The 27372-nt window shown below is 43.5% G+C and overlaps 1 protein-coding gene across 2 annotated transcripts in view; it reads left to right on the top strand.

Moving 5' to 3' along the window:
* Positions 1–27372, top strand: part of PODXL2 (podocalyxin like 2) — a 313504-nt gene that overhangs the window by 247354 nt on the left and 38778 nt on the right. For both annotated transcript variants that reach the window (XM_069206259.1, XM_069206258.1), the window contains exons 5-6: positions 12253–12409; positions 19235–19296. In XM_069206259.1, coding sequence (XP_069062360.1) covers positions 12253–12409; positions 19235–19296 — 219 coding nt within the window. The remainder of the gene's footprint in view (positions 1–12252; positions 12410–19234; positions 19297–27372) is intronic.

Raw genomic sequence — 27372 nt, 5'->3', positions numbered from 1 at the left:
AGCATTATTTTTATGTTTTACTCTCCTTGTCACAATTTTAATCTTGTCATGCTGTATCGTCCTGGTTATTGCAGTCCACGCTTTGCTATCTAAGATGCAGTTGCTTTATTAAAGCATTACTGAAACATATACTGCCTCTGTTTGTCATTGTGTATGTGAGACTAATGTAACTGAGAGAAACGGATGAGACCTGAGTTTACCACGGCTTCCCTGAGAAACCAGTTATGTCATGCGCTCGGCTGCCCAAACATCCCTGCCCCAGGGTAGGGATGAGGCACTGCTAGTTAGCCAGAGCAGAACCCGGATTGGAGCAACAGGTGTCACCTGTAGTGGGTCAGACTCAGTCTCCCACACCGCAGGCGATTCTGCCACTCGAAATCCAGTAGTCTCATTAGAATAATGAAAGCCTACGCGACAAGGTGACACGGACCCTAGGATAGGAGACACGGATCCTAGGATCAGTACAGACAAACATTAAGATCAGGAGGCATGAACACTGAGATCAGGAGACAGGGACACTATGATCAGGAGACACAGACCCTAGGATCAGGGGCCAAAGACACTAAGATCAGGAGACACGGACACTAGGACCAGGTGATACAGATCCTAGGATCAGGAGACATGGACACTAGGATCAGGAGCCACAGACACTAGGATCAGGGAGACAAGTACACTAGGATTAGGAGACAAGGACATTAAGATCATGAGACATGGGCCCTAGGATCAGGAGCCACAGACACCAGGACCAGGAGCCACAGACATTAAGATCAGGAGACACAGACCCTAGGATCAGAAGACACGGACCCTAGGATCAGGAGACACTGACAGTAGGATCAGGAGACACAGACACTAAGATCAGGAGACACAGACCGTAGGATCAGGAGCCACGGACACTAAGATAAGGAGACACGGACCCCAGGATCAGGAGGCATGGACATTATGATCAGGAGAAACGGACACTAAGATCAGTAGACACGGACCCCAGGATCAGGAGCCATGGACACTAGGATCTGTAGACACAGACAGTGGGATGAGGAGACACGGACACTAGGATCAGGAGACACAAACACTAGGATCCGGAGGCACAGACACTGAGATCAGGAGACGCAGACAATAGGATCAGGAGCCACAGACACTGGGATCAGGAGACATGGACACTAGGATCAGGAACCACGGACACTGGGACAGGAGCCTTGGACTCCCTGGTAGAGTGATCCAGGATATGGACAGGGAGACACAGACTCCAGGAAACAGTGAGACAGAGGCTTGGATCGGGAGACAAGGATGCTAGGATCATGAGTCCCGGACACTAGGTTCAGGAGCCATGAACACTAGGGCAGGAACCTTGAACTCCCTGGTAGAGTGACCCAGGACCTGGGACAGGAAGATACATAGTCCAGGACACCATTAACATCGCACAAAACCCACTAAATCTTTCTCAGCGGCATGCCTTGATGGATTGGGAGTGGTGTAGTCCTTAAACTGACTTTGGTCCTCTCCGCTGGACTCGTCTCAATTTATTTAAGATATCAAAGGTGCCAATTTCAAATAACTAATATAGAACACTCTTGGTCCTACAAGAACGACAGACAAGGAAGTCTCAACCCTAATGGTTTATTTTAAGACTTTTAAGCAATTGAAATGTTAATTCAATATAGTCAAACTCAATTAGTCAGTTAATCTGAGTGAAAAGCTCAGTTAGAGTAAGGAATCATTCAAGTGCTCAGTAAAGTTCAGGTCAACAAATACATAGCATCCGAGACAGAATTCCAGCATAGATTAACCATCTAAAGGGCATTGAAAGGGCTCTCTTTACATAAAGAAATCACACTTTTTTTATAAGGTTCTAAATAAAGGATTTATTACATTCAGTATGGTAGTAAAGGTTCTGGACCAATCAGAATAAAGTAAATAGACACATTTGCAATTGAACACATCCAACAAGTTTCTCATAATTCTTCTACATAGAGTTTCTCATGACCACACATGGAACAGAAAAAGTTACAAAACACATTATTCTCCTGGGAACAGCCAGGTTTAACCTTGAATGTGTACACTTTATTCAGAACAGTCTGTGAATATTTTCGTCTTTCTCTGCAAGGCACATTTGACTTTTATTCAAGTGTAGCACAAAAATGCAATTCTATTCACATTGTGCAATTAAACTTTACAGAAAAGATGGCTTAATTTGCCTTGAGTCAGCTCAAGTACAAATTTGTTAGTACAGCAAAGCATTTAATTAAGCAAAACTGATATATCACCACGACCTGGACATCAGTTACGAATACTTTGTCCATCAATGAAAGGAAATGCAGAGATAGGGAATCCTTGACACTCAAACTGGTAGATGGCACTGCGGTAGCCAGACTTAGGTCTGCAGGAATCCCAGAGCCATGCGGAAACACACCTTCCTGGCAACCATCACTGCAATGAGGCAGTACCAGTGGGGGGAGTGCATTACACATGTGCAAGTGGCCCAACATGATTTGATATCAGAGTTGTGTGATTCTGACCACAATACATACTTTGCCTGAGCTTTAGTACCCTTATTTCCCTTAATAATAAATCAATAACGTTTGATTATAAGCTATGCCAGCTTTATAGTTAGAGCCTGCAGTTTGTGATTTGAGATTGCCCAGCAGTGTTGTGACTGGCATGTTAATGTTACAGTAAATTTAGGAGGTGCAGGTTTAGTGATGAAATTGGCACATTGGTGCCAAATTTAGAGCTCACCAGTATGTGGCCTAGAATACAGAAGATCAAAACAAATACTTTGCCTTTCATTTAATTTCAGTATTTGAAATGATCTGGAATGGCTGGGACAGCAAAGGATAGATTGGTCCATGAGCAATACCAAATTAATCTGTTTCTTTCAAGATAAAGTTTTCAACATTTGTAGGATGGCATTTTCTGCCAGGCCTGGGTGGTTAGGAAATAAGTCCTCTCCCTTGCCCAAAGCACATGGCAGGCTTGGTTCTTCTATTTACCCTTCCGTGTTGATGCTGATGAGAAATTGCATTTGCTCCCTGCTACTTCACCATGCCATCTCCTTCTTTGCAGCTGTCAGTTTTACTCTGATTGTATTTAGTTGAGTGGTAAAAGAAAATGGTCACAATTCTGGAAGAAGCGCTAATTCGAGAGGCATATCTAATGGAGGAATTTACTGCACCAAACTGTCCCCATGTTGGAGCAAATTCAACCTGCCACTTCAGATTCCTCTCTGCATTTAGCACTTCTTCCAGAAATTGATTTGTTTTAGAGCCCCCTCCACTCTAAAACATGCTGTTTGTACCCGATTTAGAGGAATATAGTAATATATAATCTCCTCTATAGCACTGGTGATTTAATTTATTTTATTTTATTTATTTATTTTATTTAAAGAGTTTTATAAAGCTCAAACATGACCCAAGGGTATCAGAGCTCTGTACATTGAAACCCGCTCTATGCCATTATAAAACAAGTATAGTCCAAAGACAATAGCTTTGATGTCCATGAACGTTCTCCAGCGGTGCGGGCACGAGGCTCAAGGCTTGTGAGTTTCCGAAAGAGGATGTCAGGTTGTCACCCTGGTCTCAGTGGTTCAAAAATTCTGTTTGCTAGCGCCATTTTAACCTCTTTCCTGAAATCTGTCCTTTAGGGTTTTGTTGAAATCTCAGGTGGGAAAGAGTTCCAGATTCTTGGGGCCAACCCCAAGAAGGTGCTGGAGTAAGTCTTCTTTCTTAATCTCAGGGGATCCCGTTGTAGGGAGTTGGCACTCCTTAGCGATGAGCTGCCTCCTGAGATTTTGAACTTTATGTTAGATATATCAGTGAATCATTATACAGGGCCCTGTGAGTTAGGCACACAATTTTCATCTGGATTCTGGCTTTGAAAGGGGGCCCTTGGAGAGACTTGAGAGATGGAGTGATATGGTTAAAATGTCTTGTTTTGTTATCAATCTTGCTGGGGTATTAAAGGTCACTTCAAATGGAGCTGAGATTGAGATTTGTGTAAAGGTCTCAGGTAATTTCTTTTGTAAATTCTGCTGTACGGTTCCCAGCCGGAGGATCACCACTTTTAAGTTACAGCATAGTGATAGTGAATCTCCAACAAAAAGGCTTCTGATGGAACTTGCCCTATTGGCGACAATTATTTTACAACTGCTTTTTATAGGATCATATATTACCACCCTTCTACAAATAAGGCCCATGTATTACTCTAAAAGTGTTCCATATCCCTGGACTGCCCAACCTCCAAGGGTAGACCAAAAGGTACATTCAGAAGCGGTATCTATGATACAGACTCCATATTACTCATGATTTCCAGATTCTCCAGGCAGCGTCTTTGAGATCACAAATTTCCACGCCTTGCATCGCACCGTTGTATCTCACTGCTATCAGATGTTGGGGGAAACCATTTCTGCCTCGAGCTTTAACATGATCTGGCAACTCATTTATAAAGTTGCCCTTCTGAAAAAAAGCACATCAGTGCCTCAATTTTCCCTCATCTGCTTTTAATCTTTAAGTTCCATAATTTTTTGTCTTTCCATTTGCCTGGCAGTATCTTCTTAGTTTCATCCAGCCGGGTACCCACTTTTTCGCCAACTGCCCCCTAAATATATTCTGAAGTTGATCACCTCAACATGAGGGAGCACTACATGTTTAACAAGTAAATATATAAAACCACTACTTGTTCATTTCAGTGAAATCCATGACACATCAATAGCTGATCACCCATGTGTGTCTTTCTCCTTCCTATGATGTGGAACAGTGAATATTGGTTTGCAGCTGTCATGAGTCTGAAATGCATGACTGCAACCTCAGAGGAAGTACACAGAGAGCAATGATTCCTATTGAGGATCTAAGGCCCTGTTTTATAGTTTTTGGTGCAAAACTGCACTAACGCAGTTTTGCACCAAAACGTTTAGCACCGGCTTGCACTATTTCTGTGCACCAGCCGGGCACCATATTTATGGAATGGTGCAAGGCAGTGCAAAGGGTAGGCTAGCGTGAAAAAAATGACGTTGGTCGGGTGGGGCTGGCGGGATGGAAGAAGGGGATTTTGCAAAAAAAAATGATGTTAGGCAGGTTAGAGTAAAAAAATGTCTCTAACCTGTCTAGAGTCATTTTCTGGGGCAAAACCATCCATACCACATGACTCCTGTCTTAGAAAAGACAGGAGTCATGCCCACCACCCCAGTGGCCAGCACAGGGGACCAGAGTACCCTGGGAATAGCCATTGCACCCAGTGCCATGTTGGGAGTGCCATGTCAGGGCCCCCAATGGCACTTTAAAAAAATACTTACCTGTACTTACCTATACTTACCTGGGATGCCCCCCCCCCATCCTCCGCTCTCCCAGTGGTGTGGGTGGGGGTGTCCCTGGGGCCTTGGGAGAGCACCTGTGGGCTTATTCCATGGTGTTCCACCATGGAAATAGGCCCACAGGTCCCCTAAAGCCTGCCCTGACCGAGGCACAAAAATGTTTTTGACCTCTCCTCCCCCCATGCATGATTTTTGTACAGGAGGATAAATAAGGCGCTAGGGCCTTAGAGTAATTTTTGACCTGGAATGTGATGCAAGGTAGTTTTCCGTAGGCAAAAAATGACTTTAACTCCAATATTTTGCCGCTAGAGATTTCTAGCGCCAAATATAAATATGGAGGTTAGTTTGCGCCGGATTTGCATTAAAAAAAAAAGATGTAAATCCGGTGCAAACAGAGTATAAATATGCCCCTATGTTTTCAGCTACCAAAGTTTCCTCTTGAAAACAAGTTTTACTTTCAGTTGGCACACTAAATTTGTACCTTCTTTGTAGTTTACCAGGTAACATGCTCCACCTGATAGCTACCTAAGTTAAAACTATATTTTATTTAATTTCATAATCCCCCACAAAACAATGCTAGTGGAAGGCTGCTAAGTCATTCCAAGAACTCTACTTACCTACACTAACCTATTATCAAAAACTTTAAAAAGAGTTGCAAATCTCTACGTTATTACTGTCAGGCTGACACAAGTTATATAGGAAGGTAACCCCTTTGATTAAGATTTACCCATGTTTAAGACATAATACATATTATTGGTTATGTCCTCTCTTGATCTTCATTTTGTGATCTCATGAATTTTTGTACATGACCATCAACAGACTACTTTTGTTAGAAAAGTGAATCTGTTTTCTTTACCTCTAATTGTGATCTCCTGTAAACCAAACACATTTTTCATTCTGAGAATTGCTGTACGTATTACAAGCAACTCATACACAAACAACCTTAGCATGTAAGGTACATGTAAGCATTTATCATTCTTCTATTGCTTATTAACAAATAGTGATACCAAGTTAATGTACGAGAAAACGTTACTATCATGCTTTGCTACATGCATCAAATTTTTAGGGTCGAGCGCGTAAAGTGCTCTGTCCCTGTTGTAATCTCTCTATGGGCTTGTAACCACGCCCATGTCACTCCCATCAGTTTGGTTGGTTTGTGGGCTTGCCTTTTAAAATTAGCTTGATTTGATTAGTGAAAGGCATGCATATGTCATGCCTTTTCCGGTGTTTAGCCCTCCTCAAGTGCACCGGCCAACTACTGAAAACATACAAGGCTCCATGTTTTCCGTATGGTTTCTGGACTACTTTTTCTCTTTATTTCATAGGCAGCGTGATCTTGCTGGGCAGCAGTCGAGTGCTTTGCATGACATCGACCGTGTTACATGGACATTTGTACTTTTGCCGGTTACATTGATATTTGTACTTTTGCCGGTTGCATGGATAATTGCATTTTTGCCTGTAACATGGATAATTGCATTTTTGCTGATACGTTTCACTGCGAGTGAACTTCTGTTTCCTTTTGTGTGTCTGCTTCGCGCTCATGGCGGCCATCAGCTCACTTATGTGAAACTGTTTTACTTTTCATTTTCAGTTCATGTGGAAAGAAAAGTCTGGTTAGGAGTTTACAATGCTAATAGCTCTAACTCGAGCAAATGTGAGACCCATTGCATTGCAAATGCTTTTTCCTAGTAGTTATCAAAGTCAACAACTAGGGGTACACTGCCTGAATTATTTGTATAAAATGTATATGAAACATGCATACATTTTGAGACTCTATACATTTTAAATGATTGTGTATCTGTTTATCATAGTATCCTATCTATATGTATTGTCTACAAGTTTCAACCCATATTGTATGGTAGTTAGAGTCTTCATCTTTGAACCATTGTCTGTTTAACAAAGATACATAATGATGCTGTCACTTTTGCAGTTTAGCCAGAAAACCACTGGACGTTGGAGTCAACTCTTGAGCTTTTGGGGGCCTTTGATCACGAGGTGGTCACCTCGAGTTATCAGGTGGTGTGAATTGTAAGGAGTGCCTCATTATTGGCTGGCTGTTCTTGGCCTTTTTTGGAGTTTATTCGAATTTCTGAAATGTATTATTCTTCCCTTTATGCACAACCCCACTTCTGGCCCTAACTCAAAAGGGTAAAGCCCAGCAGAAGCTTCTAAGCCATGTCCCCTCTGAATAGGAACTCAGGCAGTCAGGGTCAAGTGTTAGCCTTGCTGAGTTTTGCCAGTGAGCTGAGTCTCTGAGAGTGATAAAACACTGGTTGGCCAACTGTTGAGCTAGCAATTAGATGGAGAGTGCTTTGGATTATCTGCAAAACATTTTATTAAAAGAAGAACCAGTTTATGTGACTGTCTTAATCCAGTTAAGCAGAACAGTAGGAAACTGTGCGCTTTCTCACTTGATCTAAACCAAGTTAGGCTCAGATAGGCAAGAGACTTAGAAGTCTGATAAAATGGGTCAAACAATCACTTTTCTACATGTAATACAATAAAACCCCACCCTGCACTCTGAAATCTGTACTCGCAGACAAATATTGGCATATTCTGTATTACATAATTATTTTTATACACCATATATATGCAGATCGTATGAATTACAATAATAGGAAACATTGTATACATCTCAGAAAGTAATACACATATTGCGTCCAAGGCTGGAGACCTCCCAAACATATATAATTACATATTGCTAATCTATTATTTTAATTCAGTGCTTAATTTGTAAATAAAATCGTGCCGGTGCCCAAAGCTTTCCCTAGAAACACGCGGCTGCTGCAATTAAATGTGCGAGTCCAGAATACTGATGCAGCGTAATCCTGAAGCGATTTTGGGCCTCTTTAATCCATTTACAGCCACTCCCTGCCCCTTCAGATCACTCTTGCAGCTTTCTCCGTCCTCCATTTGTGACGCTTTGTAATTTTTCTCTTCCTCTGTCTTTCTCATTGGTGTCTTTTGCTCGCAGTAAATGCTTGAGGCCAAAAAATAAGTGCCGGCCCTCAAAAATAAGTGTCGGTGCCCAGCACCGGAAACCAACTGCTCAAATTAAGCACTGTTTTAATCCCTACCTAAATGAGAACGAGCTAACAGCACTGTTGCGTTAATATATGCCACGTCATGTAAAGTTTCCTCGCCTGCCTTATTGTGTCTTCAGGTCTGAAGTGTCTAACCCTGCCACTAACATTGGTATCATGTATGTCTTTCGCATTGATAGTTCTTTATGGAGCGAGAAGGGGCCAGGCTCCTGTTTTGTTAGACAAGATGGACGGTGACCGATGCTTCTATAGAAAGTGTACAGATGTGTACTGGTACTTTTCTTCCTTCTATAGGAAGTGTACAGAAGTTTGCTGGTACCTTTCTTCCTTCTACGGAAAGTGTACAGAGGTGTACTGGTACTTTTCTTCCTTCTATGGAAAGTGTACAGAAGTGTACTGGTACCTTTCTTCCTTCTACAAAAAGTGTGCAGCTGTGTACTGGTACTTTTCTTCCTTCTACAGAAAGTGTACAGAGGTGTACTGGTACTTTTCTTCCTTCTATAGAAAGTGTACTGATACTTTTCTTCCTTCTATGGAAAGTGTACAGAGGTGTACTGGTACCTTTCTTCCTTCTACGGAAAGTGTACAGAGGTGTACTGGTACCTTTCTTCCTTCTACGGAAAGTGTACAGAGGTGTACTGGTAATTTTCTTCCTTCTACGGAAAGTGTACAGAGGTGTACTGGTACTTTTCTTCCTTCAGAGGTGTATTGGTACTTTTCTTCCTTCTACAGAAAGTGTACAGAGGTGTACTGGTACTTTTCTTCCTTCTACAGAAAGTGTACAGAAGTATGCTGGTACTTTTCTCACTCCTTCCTGTGTCACAGAACTTACAAGGTCATCCCTCCACATAGCCACATTTCTGCAGTTGTGCATATCAATGAGGTTCAGAGATTGGAAATGTGTCTTTCTCCTGAATGTTAACGTGAGCCTCAGAAAACATGGCAATGCAGTGCACAGATTTTATTAGCTTGACTATTTAAATGGCTCTTCTTAGAATTGAACAGGCCAGTTAACATTGCCGTATACACCCACCACACATTCTAATGCACTCAGTGCATGCACAGTAATCATGTTGTCATAGAACGAGGCCTCTGTACTGGTGCGGCTGGTACCCTTTGAAAGTGGTGGGGCGAGTGAAGTGCCCCACCACTTCCCATAAAAATAAAATAAATGAAACACCCCCTCCCTCCAAAACCCCAAAGTAAACCACCCCTCCCTTCAAACCCCCAAAATAAAATACCCCCTCCCTCCAAAAGCTCAAATAAAAACACAACACTAACTACAAAATAAAACACAACCACTACACTTACAAGCATTACACATTTCTAATAAAATAAAATAAAACGACACTTACCCATGGGCAGAACATACTCCTCGATGTTCTTCTGCTGTTCGATGCACGAAGAGCTCCCCTAACCAATCCAGACACTGCACTCATGCTGTTGACCAGTTTGGGAGAAGCGCCTGGATTGAATGGAGCGGGCTGGCTGGATGCTCCTTCAGGCCCTGGAGGCCTGTACTTGGTCTCCACCCAGCTGTCTAAGACAGCTGGTGGAGAGCTTAAAAGTGCGCATGTCACTTTGCACAGCGCAAAACAGTCGGCCAAAGTGACATGCGCACTTTGGAGTGTCTAGTCAGCTCTGCTTCAGTCTTTAATGCTGCCAATCGGTGGCAGCGGACACCCCCAGCATGTCTCTGGGCTCGGGGCGGGTGAAGTGCGCACTGTGCACACCGGTTTAAATTTAATGTAATTTTTAATTGGCATTTTAATTTTTCCTTCGTGGCTCGCAACAGGACGGGGGGGGGTGACACTCCCCCACCCTTGTGAAGAAACTGCCACTGCCTCTCTAGTATGCAATAGTTCAAAAAGCACAACAAATCTACATATTTTAAAGTGGATTTGGTTATGATCTGGTCGTTGCTCGTTGATCTATTAAGGTGAAGGTGCTAAATTGTACAACGCTTCCACATTTCGTTGATATGCAATTTTCAAGAGTAGAATCTGCTGAATGCAGGCTGTGGACGTTTAGTGAGACTGTCTGGTCGCGTAATGTCTATCTTTTTGTACTGTGATTATGCCTGGTGTACCTTTCCTACTTCGTGAGTTGTATTGACCTATCCCATGTATTTTCATATTTTATGTAGTTTGTCTTTTACTCTTAACTTATGTTAATATGGCTGTCAATGTAATATTTTATGTTTGTTTCATTTCTTATGCACTTACAAACTATTTCCTGGCGACATCATTTACATTTGACTAAGAATTAAAAAATGATCACAATACAATACAAAACACATATCCTCCATGATGTAGGTATCACAAGAAATAACACCACCTATGTAAAATGTATACACTTAAGTAAAGCCTATGTCTCTAATAAAATCTTCAAGAAAGGTTGCATATTACCCAGCTTTGTATAAAAAAAGGTACTGTCACATGTTCATTGTGTTTTGGAACCTTGTCACTAACTGATGCTGGCAGTTATGTTGGCGTCTACTTTTAGGTACTTTATTATTCAGAGTTTTACTGCTCGCTGACTGACTTAGTGTGCGTAAGATCACTTGTTTCCACGCAGTCAAGAGCTGGTCTGGCCTTTCTCCATATATTCATGAATCACATTTTTGTAGACTGGATACAGACAGCTCTCTGTTGGGAGACAGCATTGTATAACATACTCCACAGAGCCAATCCTTGCTCAAGATTGGATGGCATTTGTGTTACTGTCACTTGCCTTGCTCCTGTTTGTTGCTTTCTTCCCCTTGTGTGTTAAACTTGCCCACAGGAGCTTGGTTTTGCTGTTGGTAGATTTGTCATTCTTCCTGCTCCAAACGCAGCATTGCAAACAGAGACACGTTTAAACAGCGCCAGTTTGCTGCCTATCCATGGCAAATAGATAAAATGCAGCAGAAATTTGGAAAATACAACATCACTCTTGACAGGCTACTATAAAAAAGCATTAGTAATGACTATCAGTCTCGCATGTATGTAAAGGTAAGCAAGACTGATTGGAATTGCCAATGCCGTTTTCTCAGGTCAGACTTAGACCCTCATTACGAACATGGCGGTTCAGCCCGCCTTGCCGGCAGTGGCGGCTGAAGCCACCAGCCGGCATGGTGGGCCGAACCGCCATATTATGCACATGGTGATGGCTGCCAGCGGCAGCCGTCACCCACCATCAGGCTCCCGCCGTCAGGCAGCCTGGCGGCGGGTTGAAACACCATCCGCCAGGGTAGCTGCTCTACCCTGCGGATAATGTTTCATTTCCCGCCAGCCTTTTCCTGGCGGAATATCCCGCCAGGAAAAGGCTGGCGGAGGGGGTGCCCCGGGGCACCCCTGGGGGCCCATGCACTGCCCATGCACTTTGCATGGGCAGTGCAGGGGCCCCGGTGCAGAGCCCCATTGCTCAGGTGATCTGCGCGATGGGTACAACTGCACTTGCTGCACAGAGGCATTGACGGCGCCTCCATGTGGAACCGCTGTCAATGTCCCGGCCGAGCCTTTCTGTGGGCCGGCGAGCGGAAACAATGTTTCCGCCCGTCGGCCCACAGAAATGTTCATTATCTGGCCGGCGGGGTTCCAGGGACGCTGGCGGTCAGTGTTTTGACCGCCAGCATGAACACGGCGGTTCTTTCCGCCATGTTCATAATGACCCCCTTAATCAGGTAAATCGTTATTGAAAAATGTGGTCCCTTTCATAAAAGACATACTTCTGTGCACTTTTATAACAGACCAATTAAAACCTCATTAAATTTATATTAATAGGCCCATCTCAGTCAATGGTGAAATTTAGCTTGGTCCAAAAATCTTAAAGATGTAAACTGCTGTGATCCTAACTCCTTTGTTCATTTCGGCATGGCATGTTACTCCGTGTTGCTATTCTCAACGGTGTTTCTATTTTGCTCAGGAGTTGTTCCGGCTTCAGAAGGGACAGCAGCTGCTGTCTATGGTGGAGGACGCCTTCTCCAGGAAAAATGACCGGCTTCAGGAGACCTGGGTCATTTCGCTCAGCAAACCCAACGAGAATGACAGGCACCTGCTGATGACTTTAGTTAGTGAACAGGGTGAGTTTCACAGTTATGATTCTCACAAGTATGCTTTCACCCGAAATACTTGGCGCTTAGAAGAACTGTCTAAGGTTGGGAGGATTAGGAAAAACAAGCATTGGCAACACCAATAGAGCTGGCATTGGCTGTCAGCCATGTGGGTTTGTCAATTTATTATAATTTTACAAAATTTTATTGCAAAAACATTAAAAAATAGCCACTTGTCATGCATTTCCAGATTTGCATGTGTCTCGCTTTGAACGTTTTTCTAATAGAAGTCTACAAACACTTTCAACAATGGCCGCCCAGGAGCTTACATGCATGCACATGCAATAGGGTGACGTCTTTGTATGGTCTTAAAATAAATTTTAAGTAAACCATTCTAAGACGGCCGCCCTTGTGTGTGCGTACACACGTGCACGGGGGGCATTTGTAATGGGTTGCAAGCCTATTCAAAAGCAGAGCGCATGCAGAACGCTTGGACAGGTAGAACACATTTGTCAGTGCCACTGACAAAAAAAGACACACACATTTTTTAGTTAGACAATGTTTTACCATCTTTTGTCATTTTTTGGGAAAAGGGTCAAAAGAAAACCCCACACTTTGGGTTCCACAATGGTAATAATAAAAAAGTAATTTTTATATCTCTCTTAGAAGAATTCAGTTGCCCTACGTCACAAGGATAAAACATTTCCAGCCGTGTTTGTTGTTGCTTTTTGACCCCGAGTCACACTTTAACTTGCTATACGGTCTTAATACAGTAGCAAAAAGGCACGTTTTGATTTTTCCCGACAAATGTAGTCACTTTTGCTGTAAAAATCTACCAAAGTAAAAAAGCATTGTTTCATTTTTCCTAGGTTTTTAACATATTTGTGTAATGGCTGACACTAGCCTTCGCCAATTCTCAGCATAGAGGGCCTATTTTCATATAAAATTTTGCTAGGTGGCTAGTGGCTATCACTCGCTTAAAATTGTAGAACAGTTGAATGAAGATAAGTAAGGTGAAGCCTCCCTCTCTGGATTCAGTCGCTCAAAGGCTCATTGTGTGGTGACTGCAGTGCCCTTCGACTTAAAGAGAGCAAACCTAGGACACCTCACACTGATCTGTCCTGACAGCATCATCCATCTGCCGCTGGCAGGAGCTTCTTGCTCGATCCCCACGCGGCGCGTCCCCTGACGTTCATGGCTGGCTGTGGCTCGTGCCTTTATGCCGGGTGGGTGGACTCACGTACGAAGTCCATTTGACTTTGGCACAAAGAGTGTGATTATTCATAGCAGATAACAAGAAGATTCACGCTCCCTCCCACTGCAGCCTAGCTCATCACAGTGCCGCAGTGGTAGGTCAATCTGTTCGAATGATGCGTTGAACTCAGCTTTGAGTAGGATGAATTGAAGCGTTCCTTTGGATGTGTCAAAGGAATTAACTGTTCGAGATGTATTGTCCTTCAGAGACCTTCAGCATCTCTGCCAGATTCACATTTGCTGTTAAACAGAGGAAAGAGACAGTGAACGCATCCTTGTTGCCATATGGCTGCAGAGCAAGATCTAGAGGTCTGGCCTTTTTTATTTACTACTCTCTGATAACCTGAGGTTTAAAATACATGTCTATTAAAAGGACAGAGAACATTTGCATAACATCTGAATGGTTTTATAGATATATAGCTATAGAGCATATCATATACTATAGCGAGATGAGCTAGTGATATATACATTTGCAATCAGCTGCAAATTAAAGGTAACTACAAGAGATCTACATTTGTACTTCCCTCCTTACGTATGCCAGTTACACCTCCTGGGGTATAGGCCGTCAACCAGGACTTTCCAGCCATCTCTGTCCTGGGCTTTTCTTTCAATCTCACACCAGGTGTAACCCATCTCCTTGCAGTCAGCATCGAGGCCTCAACGCCAGGTGTTTCTTGGGTTTAACCTTTTTCTTTACCCTTGAGGGTTGCCTGGTGGTGTTTGATGCAGGGTTGCAGAGGGTGTGACCTATCCAGCCCCAGCGGCTTTTCACTATTTCTTCATGGTCAAGGAGTAGGGAAGTCTGCTGCCATAGGTCGTTGTTGCTGGTGGTTTTTGACCAGCGGATTTGGAGGGTTTTCCTCTAGCAGGTGTTGACGAAGGCCTGGACGCTGTTAGTGGTGGTCACTGTTTTCCTCCAAGATTCTGCTCCATACAGAGGGACCTATTTTACGTTGGTTAAAAAGCCTGATCTTGTGTTGCCTTATTGCGTGCTTGGAGCTCCAAATCTTGAGGCAAGAATTGGCAAAGCAATAGCTACCTTCTTCCATCTAAAGAAGATCTGGAGGATCTACATTGGTACTGTAGTAAGTTGGATGCAAAGATAATTAATAAATACAAATAATTGATGTCAACTGAAAGGTCTGACTGGTAATACAGATATATTATATGTATAACAGTAATAATTTAGATATGTAAATTTGTACCTATCTCTCTCATGGCTCCTCGTCTCAATTTCCCTTTTTTCATCCAAAATCATTTCTGCCCCACTTCTTATGCAACCTTTTTAATGCGGTGTCCTCCCTATGCCTTTCTTCCTACATTCCTTCTCACTTTTTTATCCTATTTTCTGTCTGTCTCTCACACTCCTTTTCTTGCAAAAATATCACGATTTCACATCCTTGCTTTTCTTTGTAGCTACCTTGATGGAATGTTTGTTCCCCTTTGCTTTTGTTCATGTCAAGTTCATTCCTATTTCCTTCCTTCTCAGGATATTTTCATTCCTTGCCTGTTATTTTCATTATTGTGTTACTTTCGTTCCTTCATTCGAAGTATTTCCTTCCCCCTGATTATTTTTCCTTTCTTCCTTTTTTCTGTTCTTATCACTCTTCATCTTTCTTTAAATCCCATATTGACTGAGTGTCTTTCTTCTATTTTCAGCATTCAGACAGCCCTACTAACTAATAATCTTACTAACCACTCCTTTTTATCTTACATTTTCTTCCTGATTAGATTTTTTCTTTAATGTTTTTTTCTGTTGCACTCCTCTTTACACCTCAGCCATTGGCCCCCTATTCCTCTTCCCACAGTGCCCTCCCTTTTTCTTTCTTTTTTCACTTATTTTTTGTTGTCTATTTTTTATTTTGTTTCAGTCTTTCCCTCCTTCATTATTCCTCTTTATTTGATCCTTTTTTGTTCCTTTTTTGCTGTCTATTTTTTTTTATGTTTTCAATCTTTCCCTCCTTCATTATTACGCTTTCTTTGTTCCTTATTTCCTTCTCCATCTTTTTTTTATCTTATGTATTCCATCTTTATATTACTTTCTCTTTTCCTCTCCATATGTCTGACTTTCTGGCTCATTTAACATATAGCATATTATATTTGTTGTTTCAGTTCCCATTCTCCCACTTTCCTTTTCGCTTTCTATTTATAACTTTCTCCTTTCTATCTTACTTCCATCTTTTCCAGTTTTTGTCTTTCAACCTTTGTTCACATCTTTTCAACCATATTCCATCTTTCCATCCTTGTCTTCAGCTTACCTTCTTTCCACCTTTTTTCGGTCTTTTGGTCATCCATCTGCCTTTCATTATTTCCACCTGTCTTTCTTTCCATATCTTCCTTTCTTCCCTTATTGCCATCTGTCTTTCTGTGTCTCGTTCATTCTTCTCCTTTCCTTCTTTCCTACAGCCGACTTTCCTTCTTTTAATCGATCTTCCATTCTTTCCTTCTTCCTGTTTTCGTTTTTTACCACTTCCCTCCTTTCCATCTATTGTTCCTTCTATCTACTTTTCCTGTTTTTTACTCCCTCACTTCTTCCCTTCTATTCTTCTTTTCTTCCTTCGCCTACCTTTCCTTCTGTCCTTGCACCTATCTGCCTTTCATTTGTTTGGTCTCTTGTTTCATTCTTCTCTGCCTTCATTCTTCTCTGCCTTCATTCTTCTCTACCTTCTTTCTTTCTCTTCTTTCTATCTTGCCTTCCCTCTTTCCAGTCATCTTCCTTTCTTTCTTTTTTTCTTTCTTTCTTTCTTTCTTTCTTTCTTTCTTTCTTTCTTTCTTTCTTTCTTTCTTTCTTTCTATCTTTCTCTCATTCTTCTATTGTTTACATCTAACTTTCCTTTTTCACTTTCTTTCTACATTGTTCCCTTCTTCTTTTCTATCTTTTCTCCTTCACTTTCTTCCTTCTTAAACTTTCTTCCGCTCATTTTTTCCCTTCATCCCTTCTTTCCTTTCTCCTTTATTCCATGTGCCTATTCTTCTTCCTTTGTTCCTTTTCCCTTTCTTTTTCCTTCCTTCAGCTCTATGCATCGCCTTTTCTTTCCTTCTTAATGCCTTGCTTCCTTCTCCCCTTCCCTCAGTACATCTGTCTGCCCTCTCGTTTCTTCTCTTCCTGCTTTACTCTTTCCTCTTCCCTTACACGTCCTTTTGCTTTCTCCCTCCCCCTCTCTGTTTGATTCTTTCACTTCTTTCTTATTTTCCATGTTTCTTCTTTCAATCAGTGATTACCTCTTTTGGCAACGTTTGGCAACTACCCACAGCTTGGTCATGGGATCCTTTTTCAATTGTATTTATTAGCATCTGTCAGGAGAGGACCAGTCAAGAGCTCAAGGCAAAGAGGAGCCCATGTGGAACAACTGAGCAGCAGCAACACCTGCTCAAACTCCACAGCACCTTGGCTGCACCCTACCCTTTAGGGCAGTGGTTGCCAACCTTTTGACTTCTGTGGACCCCCATGTTATCATTACTGGTACCCGGGGACCCCCATTGAATCATTATTGGAAACTGGGGACCCCCCAATGAGTCGTTACTGAAAGCTGGGGACCTAAACCGTTAATATTATTTAATTTTCTGAGCAGTGGCGAACCCCCTGACTAGGCTTCGCGGACCCCCAGGGGTCCCCGGACCACAGGTTGGGAACCACTGCAGCGGTTCCCAACTTTTTGACTTTCGTGCACCCCCACTTTATCATTACTGGAACCCGAGGCCCCCCACTGAATCATTATTGGAATCTGGCAACCCCCATTGAGCCTTTACTGAAAGCTGGGGACTTAGGCCCATATTTATACTTTTTTAGCGCCGCATTTGCGTCATTTTTTGATGCAGAAACGGCACAAACTTGCAAAATACAATTGTATTTTATAAGTTTGTGCCGTTTTTGCGTCAAAAAGCGGCGCAAATGTGGCGCTAAAAAAGTATAAATATGGGCCTTAATCTGTTAATATTATTTAATTTTCTAAGCAGTCGCGGCCCCCCTCAGGAGACTTCGCGAGCCCCCAGGGGTCCCCGGACCCAGTGTTTTGGAGAAATGGTAGCTGTGTGATGGGTTAGATTTACTTTTTCACTAGTGGGGATCATTCCAGTTTTGATTGCACTGGGAAAAACAATCTGCACAGTGAAGGAACGGGCTGGAGCAAGAGGCATGTGTGCTTCTTTGGAGAGGGGTTTAATAATGGTGGTTGGAAGAATGTGATCCTGGTGTGCGGTGTAATTGGGGTGGTATTTTGTTTTCATCAATATTTGTGTGACTAGGCAGTTTTAAGGACAGCCTTCTCAGCATATTGCTTAAAAGGATGGGAGAGTTGCTGGTAGCTTGTCATGTGATATTGAGATGATACTACATTTGGCCTTGTTGTTGTGAGTAATTGATTGATGACATTGCAATTTCCAACCAAGTGCAGTAATGTGAGGTTTTGAGATCAAACAGAGGCAATGCTTGAGGCTCTTCATGCCTGTGAGGATGCAGCAGAATGGCTGACTTGTGATAAGTGGCTTAAGTGTGGAAATGTTTCTGTTGAGGAGCAGTGAGATTTCAGTCTCTCATTTGGGTTGTATGTTGTTAGTATTCTTGCTTATAGCTCATTTGCCGTCAGTAGGTTTTGGGGCGCCATGATGCACCGTACTTTGGCGTGGCGTGAGTATTGACTTTCGAGATGACATTGACTAAATGCAGTAGGGGGTTGACGTCAGCTTTGAAATCAGTTGTGATGGCCAGGGTGATGAGTTTATGCTTGAGAGGTTTCAAATGCAAGTACTGGGAGCTTGATGGATTTCACTCACACTGGTCGATGGTTGGTGCTGGTATGATGATCGTGATGATTGTATGATCTGATCAACCCAGTATCATTTGGAAGGCTGCATGCTTCTAAAGACCACAACAACAACGTGGACTTTGGTCTTGGTTAGTTCAGTGGGATGCATGAGGTTCATGGTGTTGAGATGGTGGACTAGTGCTTCTTTTAAACCTTTCCAGAGGAATTGCTTGGGAGTTGGAAGTCCAAGACAAAGTTATTGTTTCTTTAGATGATGGGTAAGGTGACGATGAGGTCTATGGTTTCCTCAATAAAGATTTTATTCAGAACAGATATGCAGATTGGAGGAAAGGTGGTGGTCTGATTGGTTAAGTGTGTAAAGTGGCTAGTGAGCAGTTGCAGAGTTGATGATAGTTGGTTTCTATAAAGTAGCAGGAGGTCGGTATGCCAAGATAGTGGGGAACACTATTCACACCTAAATCAGTAGCGTAACGTAGGCCCCCACAGCCCCTGCGGTGCAGGGGGCCCCAGGCTCCAGGGGCTCCCTCTGCACAGTACCCTGGCCTGAGAGCTCCTGAGTGAGTCCAGAGAGGGGCCCCCCCATGTACTTTGCAGGAGGGCCCCTAAAGTTTTGTTATGCCACTAACCTAAATGTTCTGACCGTAAGCCCCAAAATATATCTATGGACAGAGCCCCAAAAATACTTAGGGTGACAGTAGGCCCAGGCTTGCTGTGATTTTTTTTTTACCATTTAGTGCATTCTTCTTAGCTCAAAAAAGTGATATAAAACATATTTCAGGTAACATTTGTGCAGTGCTGTTTTGTCTCATACCATTGACCTTTTTTTCTCTGATAGGGGTTGTTCCTGTTAAAGATGTCCTCACAGCCCTGGGAGACATTAGAAGAAACTTAGCAGAGGTAAGAAACCTGCCTACTAGCACCAGCAATCAGATGAAACAGAAATTACAAGACGAGAATGAGGATGTGGGAAGGAGACTTAAACTGACACTCCTTGTAGGTAATAACCCATTATTCATGATCCTACATGCAGAAGCAGATGAATCAGTTGAGGTAAAGAAGTCATGAGGTGCCCATCCCTTTAGAAGTGGAATCCTCTTCCATTTTGCCATATTTTAATGTTTCTTCTTTATGAAAGGGATATATATATATAATATATATATATATATAAAAAAAAAAAAATATATATATATATATATATATATATATATATATATATATACATATAGCATTTTGTTCACACACACAATCTCAAGGTGGATTGATGTGAATATCCTTGGGCCCCAGACCTGATTAAAAGCAGAACACACTGACATAGGGGTTGTCTCTAGATGGGTGCTAGGACAGAACCCTCTCTGAATAAGAGTCCTTTGTGATTAAGGGATGCTCTACAATTGAGAAATAGAGTGTGTTTGTTCTATCAAGGGCAGTGTTGTAATTGGTTTGGTCTGAGTGGAGGGCGCCCTTGATATAGATTCCATCTGTAGCTCCTTGTATATTGGAAGGGACATTCACGTGTCAACAAACTGCCTAGTCATACCTTCCAGGAGACTGCCACCGGTAAAGAAATGCATCCAAGTCCTCTACCGAGCTATAAGTGGTATCACAAGTGACACCTTCGGCCAGATAACTGCCCCTGTAGAGATAGCAGAAAGCAGATCACAGAAGCCCCTGGTATATCCACCACTCTTGACATCCATATAGTCCATGTCTCACCTCACACCACCGGTAGACATGGCTTAAAGAATGGTACTAAAACCACCTAGAGTCCACTCAGAAGGTACTTATGTATGCTGTTATTTGTAGCTGCACTCACAGCCTGCAGGCCGTGGACGTGGTGACCCACTATTCAACTATGCCTAGTCTGTGCTTCAATGAGGGACCGAATGTCTGTGTTGACCCTTATCACGGTTTTTACTCCACTGTTGCAAGAGGAGGCTGGAGGAAATGTCATTGTTTCAAGTCATCCCAGATCTTCCACACAATCGCTGACTATGTCAATGATGTGTTTACTGCTTGTAGATTTGTCTCATCTGGGTATTGATAAATCTGATATTGCTGCGGCCTTCCTGGGCCCGCATTGGATGTGCCAGCTTTACTGCGTCAAGTTTGGTACCATTTTGACCCCACTACTTGCTCTTCAACCTTCATCATTACTGTGCTGGTTATGGCTTAAGATTGGGTGATACTGAGCTCTTGGGCGACCTCGGCTCAATCTTCTGCCAGCTGACAATATGGATAATGCCCTCTACCCCCGGGTGGTAGTAATGTTGGGTAAGGGCAGGTTTGTCGGGTAACAACGTGTCATCTCAAGACGTAGGCATAGCAGACAGTGAAAATCGCGACGGTGCAACTGCACCCGTCGCACCCCTGCAACACCGCCGGATCCATTCGGAGCCGGCTTCTGTGTTGCAGGGCCTTTCCCGCTGGGCCGGCGGGCGCTCTCTTGGCGGGCGCCCGCCGGCCCAGCGGGAAAGTCTGAATGGCCCCCACGGTCTTCTGACCGCGGAGCGGTCATTTGGCGGCGTAAGTTTGGCGGGCGGCGACCGCCGCCCACCAAACTTAGAATGACCCCCGTAGTGATTTGTAAAATATATGACACAAACAGCACTTAACCCAGTCACTGGCCTAACAGTAGTGTTCTTCGCCTACAAAGGACGGCGGAAACTTTACTCTTTGACGTTCTACTCTTTGACGTTCTCATAGCCTGGCTGGCAGTCACCTTAAGACCATGAAGTGATAAGGAGAAAAGCGAGAATGTATCAATCAGGGTTCTGAGCATGGCGCCAATGGGTGCTTTTCAGGGAGTCACCAGCCACATCCTATTTATATGTATTAAGTACTGGCCTTTAATGTTATCCCTGTGGGATCCAAACCACGTGCTGTATCTCATGACATTGATGCCAATTTGTATAATGCTATTATAAAATCCTAGAAGATGGATGAGTAGCTAATTGTATCACTCCCTCAGCAGCACAGTGGGCACATAGAGTGCTTTACAGTGCAAATACTATGAATGTGTGACCTACATATTCTATTCTGTTTGCACCATATACTTGAGATGAAATAATATTTCTTCTAACACGTCAAAGGGGGAGAAATCTTCCTCTGTGAATCCTCCAATCTCCATTGGGATGAATTGTGTCGGTCAGTACTGTCTAGTACCACCAATAGCTTGAACCACGTTTGGACTTTTTCTACATGGAGCTTCCTTGGGGCACGGCTGATGGCTTCTCTAGTATCACTGCACCAGTTTGGAGACACCGAAGCATTGAAGAGTTATTTGGACTTTACAGCACGGCCATTATTTGTAAAAGGAGATCTATGACATTATGGCATCCAACTAGGCCGGTCTTAGGGTGGAAGGACCAGGTGGCCTTTGGTACCAAAAGCCGGATTGTACCAGTAGTAGGGATGATTCCTGAGTCCCGCTTCCATAATCTGGGGGCAAAATATCAAGTCAGCCAGGTTAGCAAAACTCCTTACACTGGCCTTGGTTTCTGATGCTTCTCACTTTGCTGAAAAGAAGCCAGAGGTGCTCAGGTTTGCCACATAAATATTCTGTCTTATCCCCACATCACCTCCCAGAAATGACTAAGAGCCAATCAATAGAGACAGCGAAGAGATAAAAGACGTATTGATTGGGTTACTCTTGAGAACACGGAAAGGGCCAGTAGAAAGCGTTGCTTAAACGCTGTTGTTTGATCGGTATGAGAGAAGTTTGACAAGTACCAGGCATCATTAGAAGAAGGGTGTCTCTGTGGGAGTTATGCCCTCTGAAATGTACTGTGCATCATCAGAAGAAGGATGTCACTGCTGAGGGAGAGGTGAGAACTCAGACATGTACCAGACATCATCAGAAGAAGAACATCACTGCATCGGGAGAGTTCAGACATGTACCACCCAGACGCAGCTTCTCCGTTAGGGTGGAGGACCGTCACCCCCCGCCAGCAGCAGCCACTGCAAATCACCTTCAACAACCGAAAAGATAATATCCATCTTAATTATCTTTTTGTTTGTTAAAGGGGCGGGGCATTGGGGATGACGAGGTGAGGGGAATCCACTGTGCACTCCCCTCACTGCGCATGTATGTTTGGCCAGCCGTCTCGGGCCGGCCAAACATACATGCGCAGTAGGCTCTCTCCAGCCCAGCAACACAGTAGGAGCTCCCAGCCAATCCTGCTCTGAGCAGCGTCAGGATGGCCGTAGGGCAGGCTGGGAGCCTGTGCCTGCCTGCAGCGACAGGAGTGCCTGCCTGCACGGCGGCGGAGAAGCAGGTAAGTGATTTTTGCTTTTTTAAAATTTTTATTAATTTGCCCGCACCCCCGCGCTGTCCTTCCCCAACAAAGCCCTGCAAGCTGCTCCTGGTACTAACTATCCTTGGAAGGATTCCCCTGCCACGTAAGAGGTCAGGGGTAAGAGATGTACCATGCATCATTATGAGAAGGGTGTCACTGCTGCGGGAGGGTGCAGAGTTTAGACATGCACCATTATAAGAAAGATATCCCTGCCGCGTGAGAGCTCAGAGGTAAGATGTACCAAGCATCATTAGAAAAATTAGGCTATAGCCGTAGGAAGTTTCAGGTATCAGACATGTGCCAAGCATCATTAGAAGAAGCATGTCATTGCAGCAGGAGGAGTGTGAGCTGATACATGTACCAGGAATCCTTAAAGGAAGCATATCAGTAAGTGAGAGGTGATAGCTCAAACATGTACCAAGCATCCCTAGAAGAAAGGTGTCACTGCTGCATTAGAGATGAGGGCTCAGACAAGTACCAAGCACCATTATTAGAAAAAGGGTTGCACTGCTGCTGTGGAGTTCAGAACTTAGACATAAACCAATCATCATTAGAAGGAGGATGCTTTAGGCGCGAAAGAGATAAAGGCTCAAACATGTACCAAGCATCCTTAGAAAAAGGATGTCACAGTGGGAGAGATCAAGGCTCAATCATGTACCAAGCATCCTTGGAAGAAGGATGTCACAGTGGGAGAGATCATGGTTCACTCATGTACCAAGCATTATTTGAAGAAGGATGTCACTGTGGAACAGTTTAGGGCTCAGACAGGTGCCGTGCATCCTTAGAAGAAGCTTGTCACTGTGGGAGTGATCGAGGCTCAGTGATGTACCAAGCTTCATTTGAAGAAGGATGTCATTGTGGGAGAGTTCAGGACATAGACGAGTACTACACATCCTTAGAAGGATGCTATAGGCGCAGGGGAGATCAAGGCTCAGACAAGTACCATGTAACCTCAGAAGAAGGATGTCACTGTGGGAGAGTTGAAGGCTCAAACGTGTACCAGGCCTCCTTAGAAGAAGGATGTCAGTGCTGTGGGAGAGTTCAGGACTTGGACAAGTAACACGATTCCTTTGAAGAAGGATGCCATAGGCGCACAAGACATCAAGGCTCAATCATGTACCAAGCATCCTTAGGAGAAGGATGTCAAACGTGCGGAAGAGATAAAGGCTTTATCATGTACCAAGCATCCTTAGAAGAAGGATGTCATTGTGGAAGAGGTTAGGGCTCAGACAGATGCCGTGCATCCTTAGAAGAAAGATGACATGGGTGCAAGAGAGATTCAGGCTCAGACAGGTACTAAGCATCATTAGAAGTAGGATGTCACTGTGGGAGAGATCAAGGCTTAATCATGTACCAAGCATCATTAGAAGAAGAATGTCACTGTGTGAGAGTTCAGGACTCACACAAGTACACACGTTCTTAGAAGAAGGATGCCATGGGTGCAGGAGAGATCAAGGCTCAGACATGTTCCAAGCATCCTTAGAAGAAGGATGTCACTGCAGGAGAGGTGTGGGCTCAGACATATACTACGTACCCTTAGAAGAAGGATGTCACTGCGGAAGAGGTGAGGACTTAGACAGGCACCAAGCATCCTTAGAAGAAGGATATCACTGTGGGAGAGATCAAGGCTCAATCATGTACCACACATCCCGAGAAGAAGGATGTCACTGTGGGAGAGGTGAGGGCTCGGACATGTAACAAGCATCCTTAGAAGAAGGATGTCACTCTGGGAGAGGTGAGGGCTCGGACATATAACAAGCATCCCTAGAAGAAGGATGTCACTGTGGGAGAGGTGAGGGCTCGGACATGTAACAAGCATCCTTAGAAGAAGGATATTACTCTGGGAGAGGTGAGGGCTCGGACATGTAACAAGCATCCTTAGAAGAAGGATGTCACTGTGGGAGAGGTGAGGGCTCGGAAAGGTACCAGCCATTCTTAGAATAAGGATATCAGTGGTGCAGGGGAGTTCAGGACTCAGACTCTGGGGGTTATTACAACTTTGGAGGAGGTGTTAATCCGTCCCAAAAGTGACGGTAAAGTGACGGATATACCACCAGCCGTATTACGAGTCCATTATATCCTATGGAACTCGTAATACGGCTGGTGGTATATCCGTCACTTTACCGTCACTTTTGGGACGGATTAACACCTCCTCCAAAGTTGTAATAACCCCCACTGTCTTTCTCCCCCTCGGTCGCATTAGTATCTCCCTTCATCCATGTGAACCTGTGCCACTATAGATGAATATACATTTTATGGAAATATAAAGGCCGTGATGTCTTTAAACTTGTTTCTTTTCTTCATATTAACCTACATGAACCACTACTTGACGCTGAACTCGCAGTTGAAATCACAGAGCAGTATGAAAAGGGCGCCGGGAAAGCTCTTGGACCCATACTAATAGTAGAAAGCACTATGCAAATGCTGATAACATCACATAAATAATTGTGTTTGAGGTCATTCACTCTCTGAGCTGCTGGAAGCAACAACTAGTATCATCTTTATGGGGCGTAAAGTGGGAAAATATAAAATACATCTTTGTTGTGATCCTACTCTCACACTGCACACATTTCCTAGACAGGTCTCTTACACAGTTCTAAACATATTTCTTTACCCAAGTCTCAGGACAAAGCAGCACATTCCATGTTTTTAAGGACAAGGGTTCAGGAACACTCATAAATATTTCACTTTCATTTATTTCCTTGATTGCATTTGGTCATCAGAGCAGCACACCCTACCGCCTGTAAGTGGGGATTCTCTTTGTTTTGTACATTTCCCCGGGGAGGACCGGAAGTATAACATTTCATATTACAGTCAGGTGACGTTTGGGGTATGAGCTCCCTCATTTCCCATAATGCCTCTGTAGGACCCTCAATGGGGTGTGAAATACTCCCCCACCCTCACACATACCCCAAAAGCAACAAGTCCATACTGTGCTTCTGCTTGATTTCCCCGTATGTCCCATTCTAGATGCAAGGGGCTCAAGAGGTTCTAGATGGAGCTTTCAATAGGCGTTAACACAATCTATTTGCTCTGGTAAGTACACCTGCCCTGCTCCCCTGCATCACACAGTACAGGTTTGCCTGAATAGGCTTCTGACGTAAAAGGCCCTGCACATCCACTGTTAATGAACTTATATAGGGCAGCTGCTCTGTGGTCCATTGTTAATTTGTTATTGTAGCACATCTAACCTTTTATATTATTCACGTACGTAGGGCCGCAGTAACCAGATTATTGTACCTTTTTACGCTATTCACCTTGAATACAGAGATCAGAAGAGTTCGATCTGCATGAATTAACGACCTTGCATCTGGTGTTTTAATTCAGATATCTAGGTAGTTTTGCACAGAAGGCTCTAAAAATGTTTAATAGGGTTGTTCGACCCCTTTATACAGTCCTTGACATAGTGCTTAATTTGAGCCGGTGGTCATACGTGGACCCACTGTCACTCATTTTGTGGGGCCAGCACTTCTTTTTCCTCAACAAACGTTGATCTAGAGCAAGAGAAACACAAAAATGAGTGAAAAGGAATAAAGAGAAAGGAAAAACAGTGGCAAAGAGAGAGAAAGCTGGGGTGAATAGAAGCTGCAAGAGTAGGGAGGCAAGGAGTGCCTGCTGATGAATTTAAGACAAAAACAACAAGGTGATGGATTGAATCAGTCTTGACCCTGCTCCTTATAGGAGCAGTCCAGCCTGAACTGCCAGGTCAGGTCCTCCGTGAACTGGAACACAAGCTACCTAGCATCGGTTTTGCCCTAGTTAGGGCTCTTCGGCTAGGTATCGGTTGGTTCCAGTGGCGCAGTGAGCCCGGGACCACGTCTGGGCACACCCACCGCACTTAGGGCATCAAATGCAAAAAAGCAAGGTGAATTAAAGAGGCATGCAGTGGAATCAAGACTAGGCAGCCTTGTTATTACCACCCTGACTCTCATAGCGCCGTCAAGAGGCTTCTGAAAACTCTGGGTCCCAGCACTAATTCTTTTACAATTAAGCACCGCCTTGAGGTCCTCGTCCTGGCATCTTGGGCTACCACATTTATAAATAAAATAAATAAAGATGGCGCCACGACGCATCCATGGTCTTAGTACACTTTTCATTGATACAAAATAGCGAATCACCCAGTTAACAAAGTATCCTGTGCTTCTCAGAATAGCAAGGTGGGTGGAAAAAAGATGGCCACCGCCACATGTTAACTTGAAGGTGTTAAAGTTGGAAAAAAGTGTTGCAAGTCATGTTGGGAAAAACTAAATGAGTGGATGATTCTTTGATTTTATATTGTGACCCGTTCAATGTCCAAACAAAATGTATTGGGCAGAACATCCCATTTAACTGCACATCTGATGTAAGTGTGTTTTTCTGAGATGATTATCTTCAATATATATATATAGATGTTACCTTGACCTGGACCTTTTCACAGACCTACATGAATTTGAGTATCTTTCACTGCCTTTATCTCAATGGAGCAACATTTTATTAAGCATTTACCCCGTGCTTGTATTTTCGCTATAGGATATGCTGAAGAACGTGATAATTAGCTGGGAGATTTCTGTCTCTGAGAAAGGGAGAGAATTGTATTGCACAATACCCTGACAAATACATTAGAAAGATTCCAGATGTAGGGAATTGTGCTGGGATTAGATTACTACAAATCAAGTGGCTCCTTGTCCAGACCTCATAT

Source organism: Pleurodeles waltl, chromosome 9, assembly GCF_031143425.1.
Source record: "Pleurodeles waltl isolate 20211129_DDA chromosome 9, aPleWal1.hap1.20221129, whole genome shotgun sequence".
Lineage (NCBI taxonomy): Eukaryota > Metazoa > Chordata > Amphibia > Caudata > Salamandridae > Pleurodeles > Pleurodeles waltl.
Note: the sequence above shows the minus strand (reverse complement) of the source record. Positions and strands in the feature narration are given on the sequence as shown.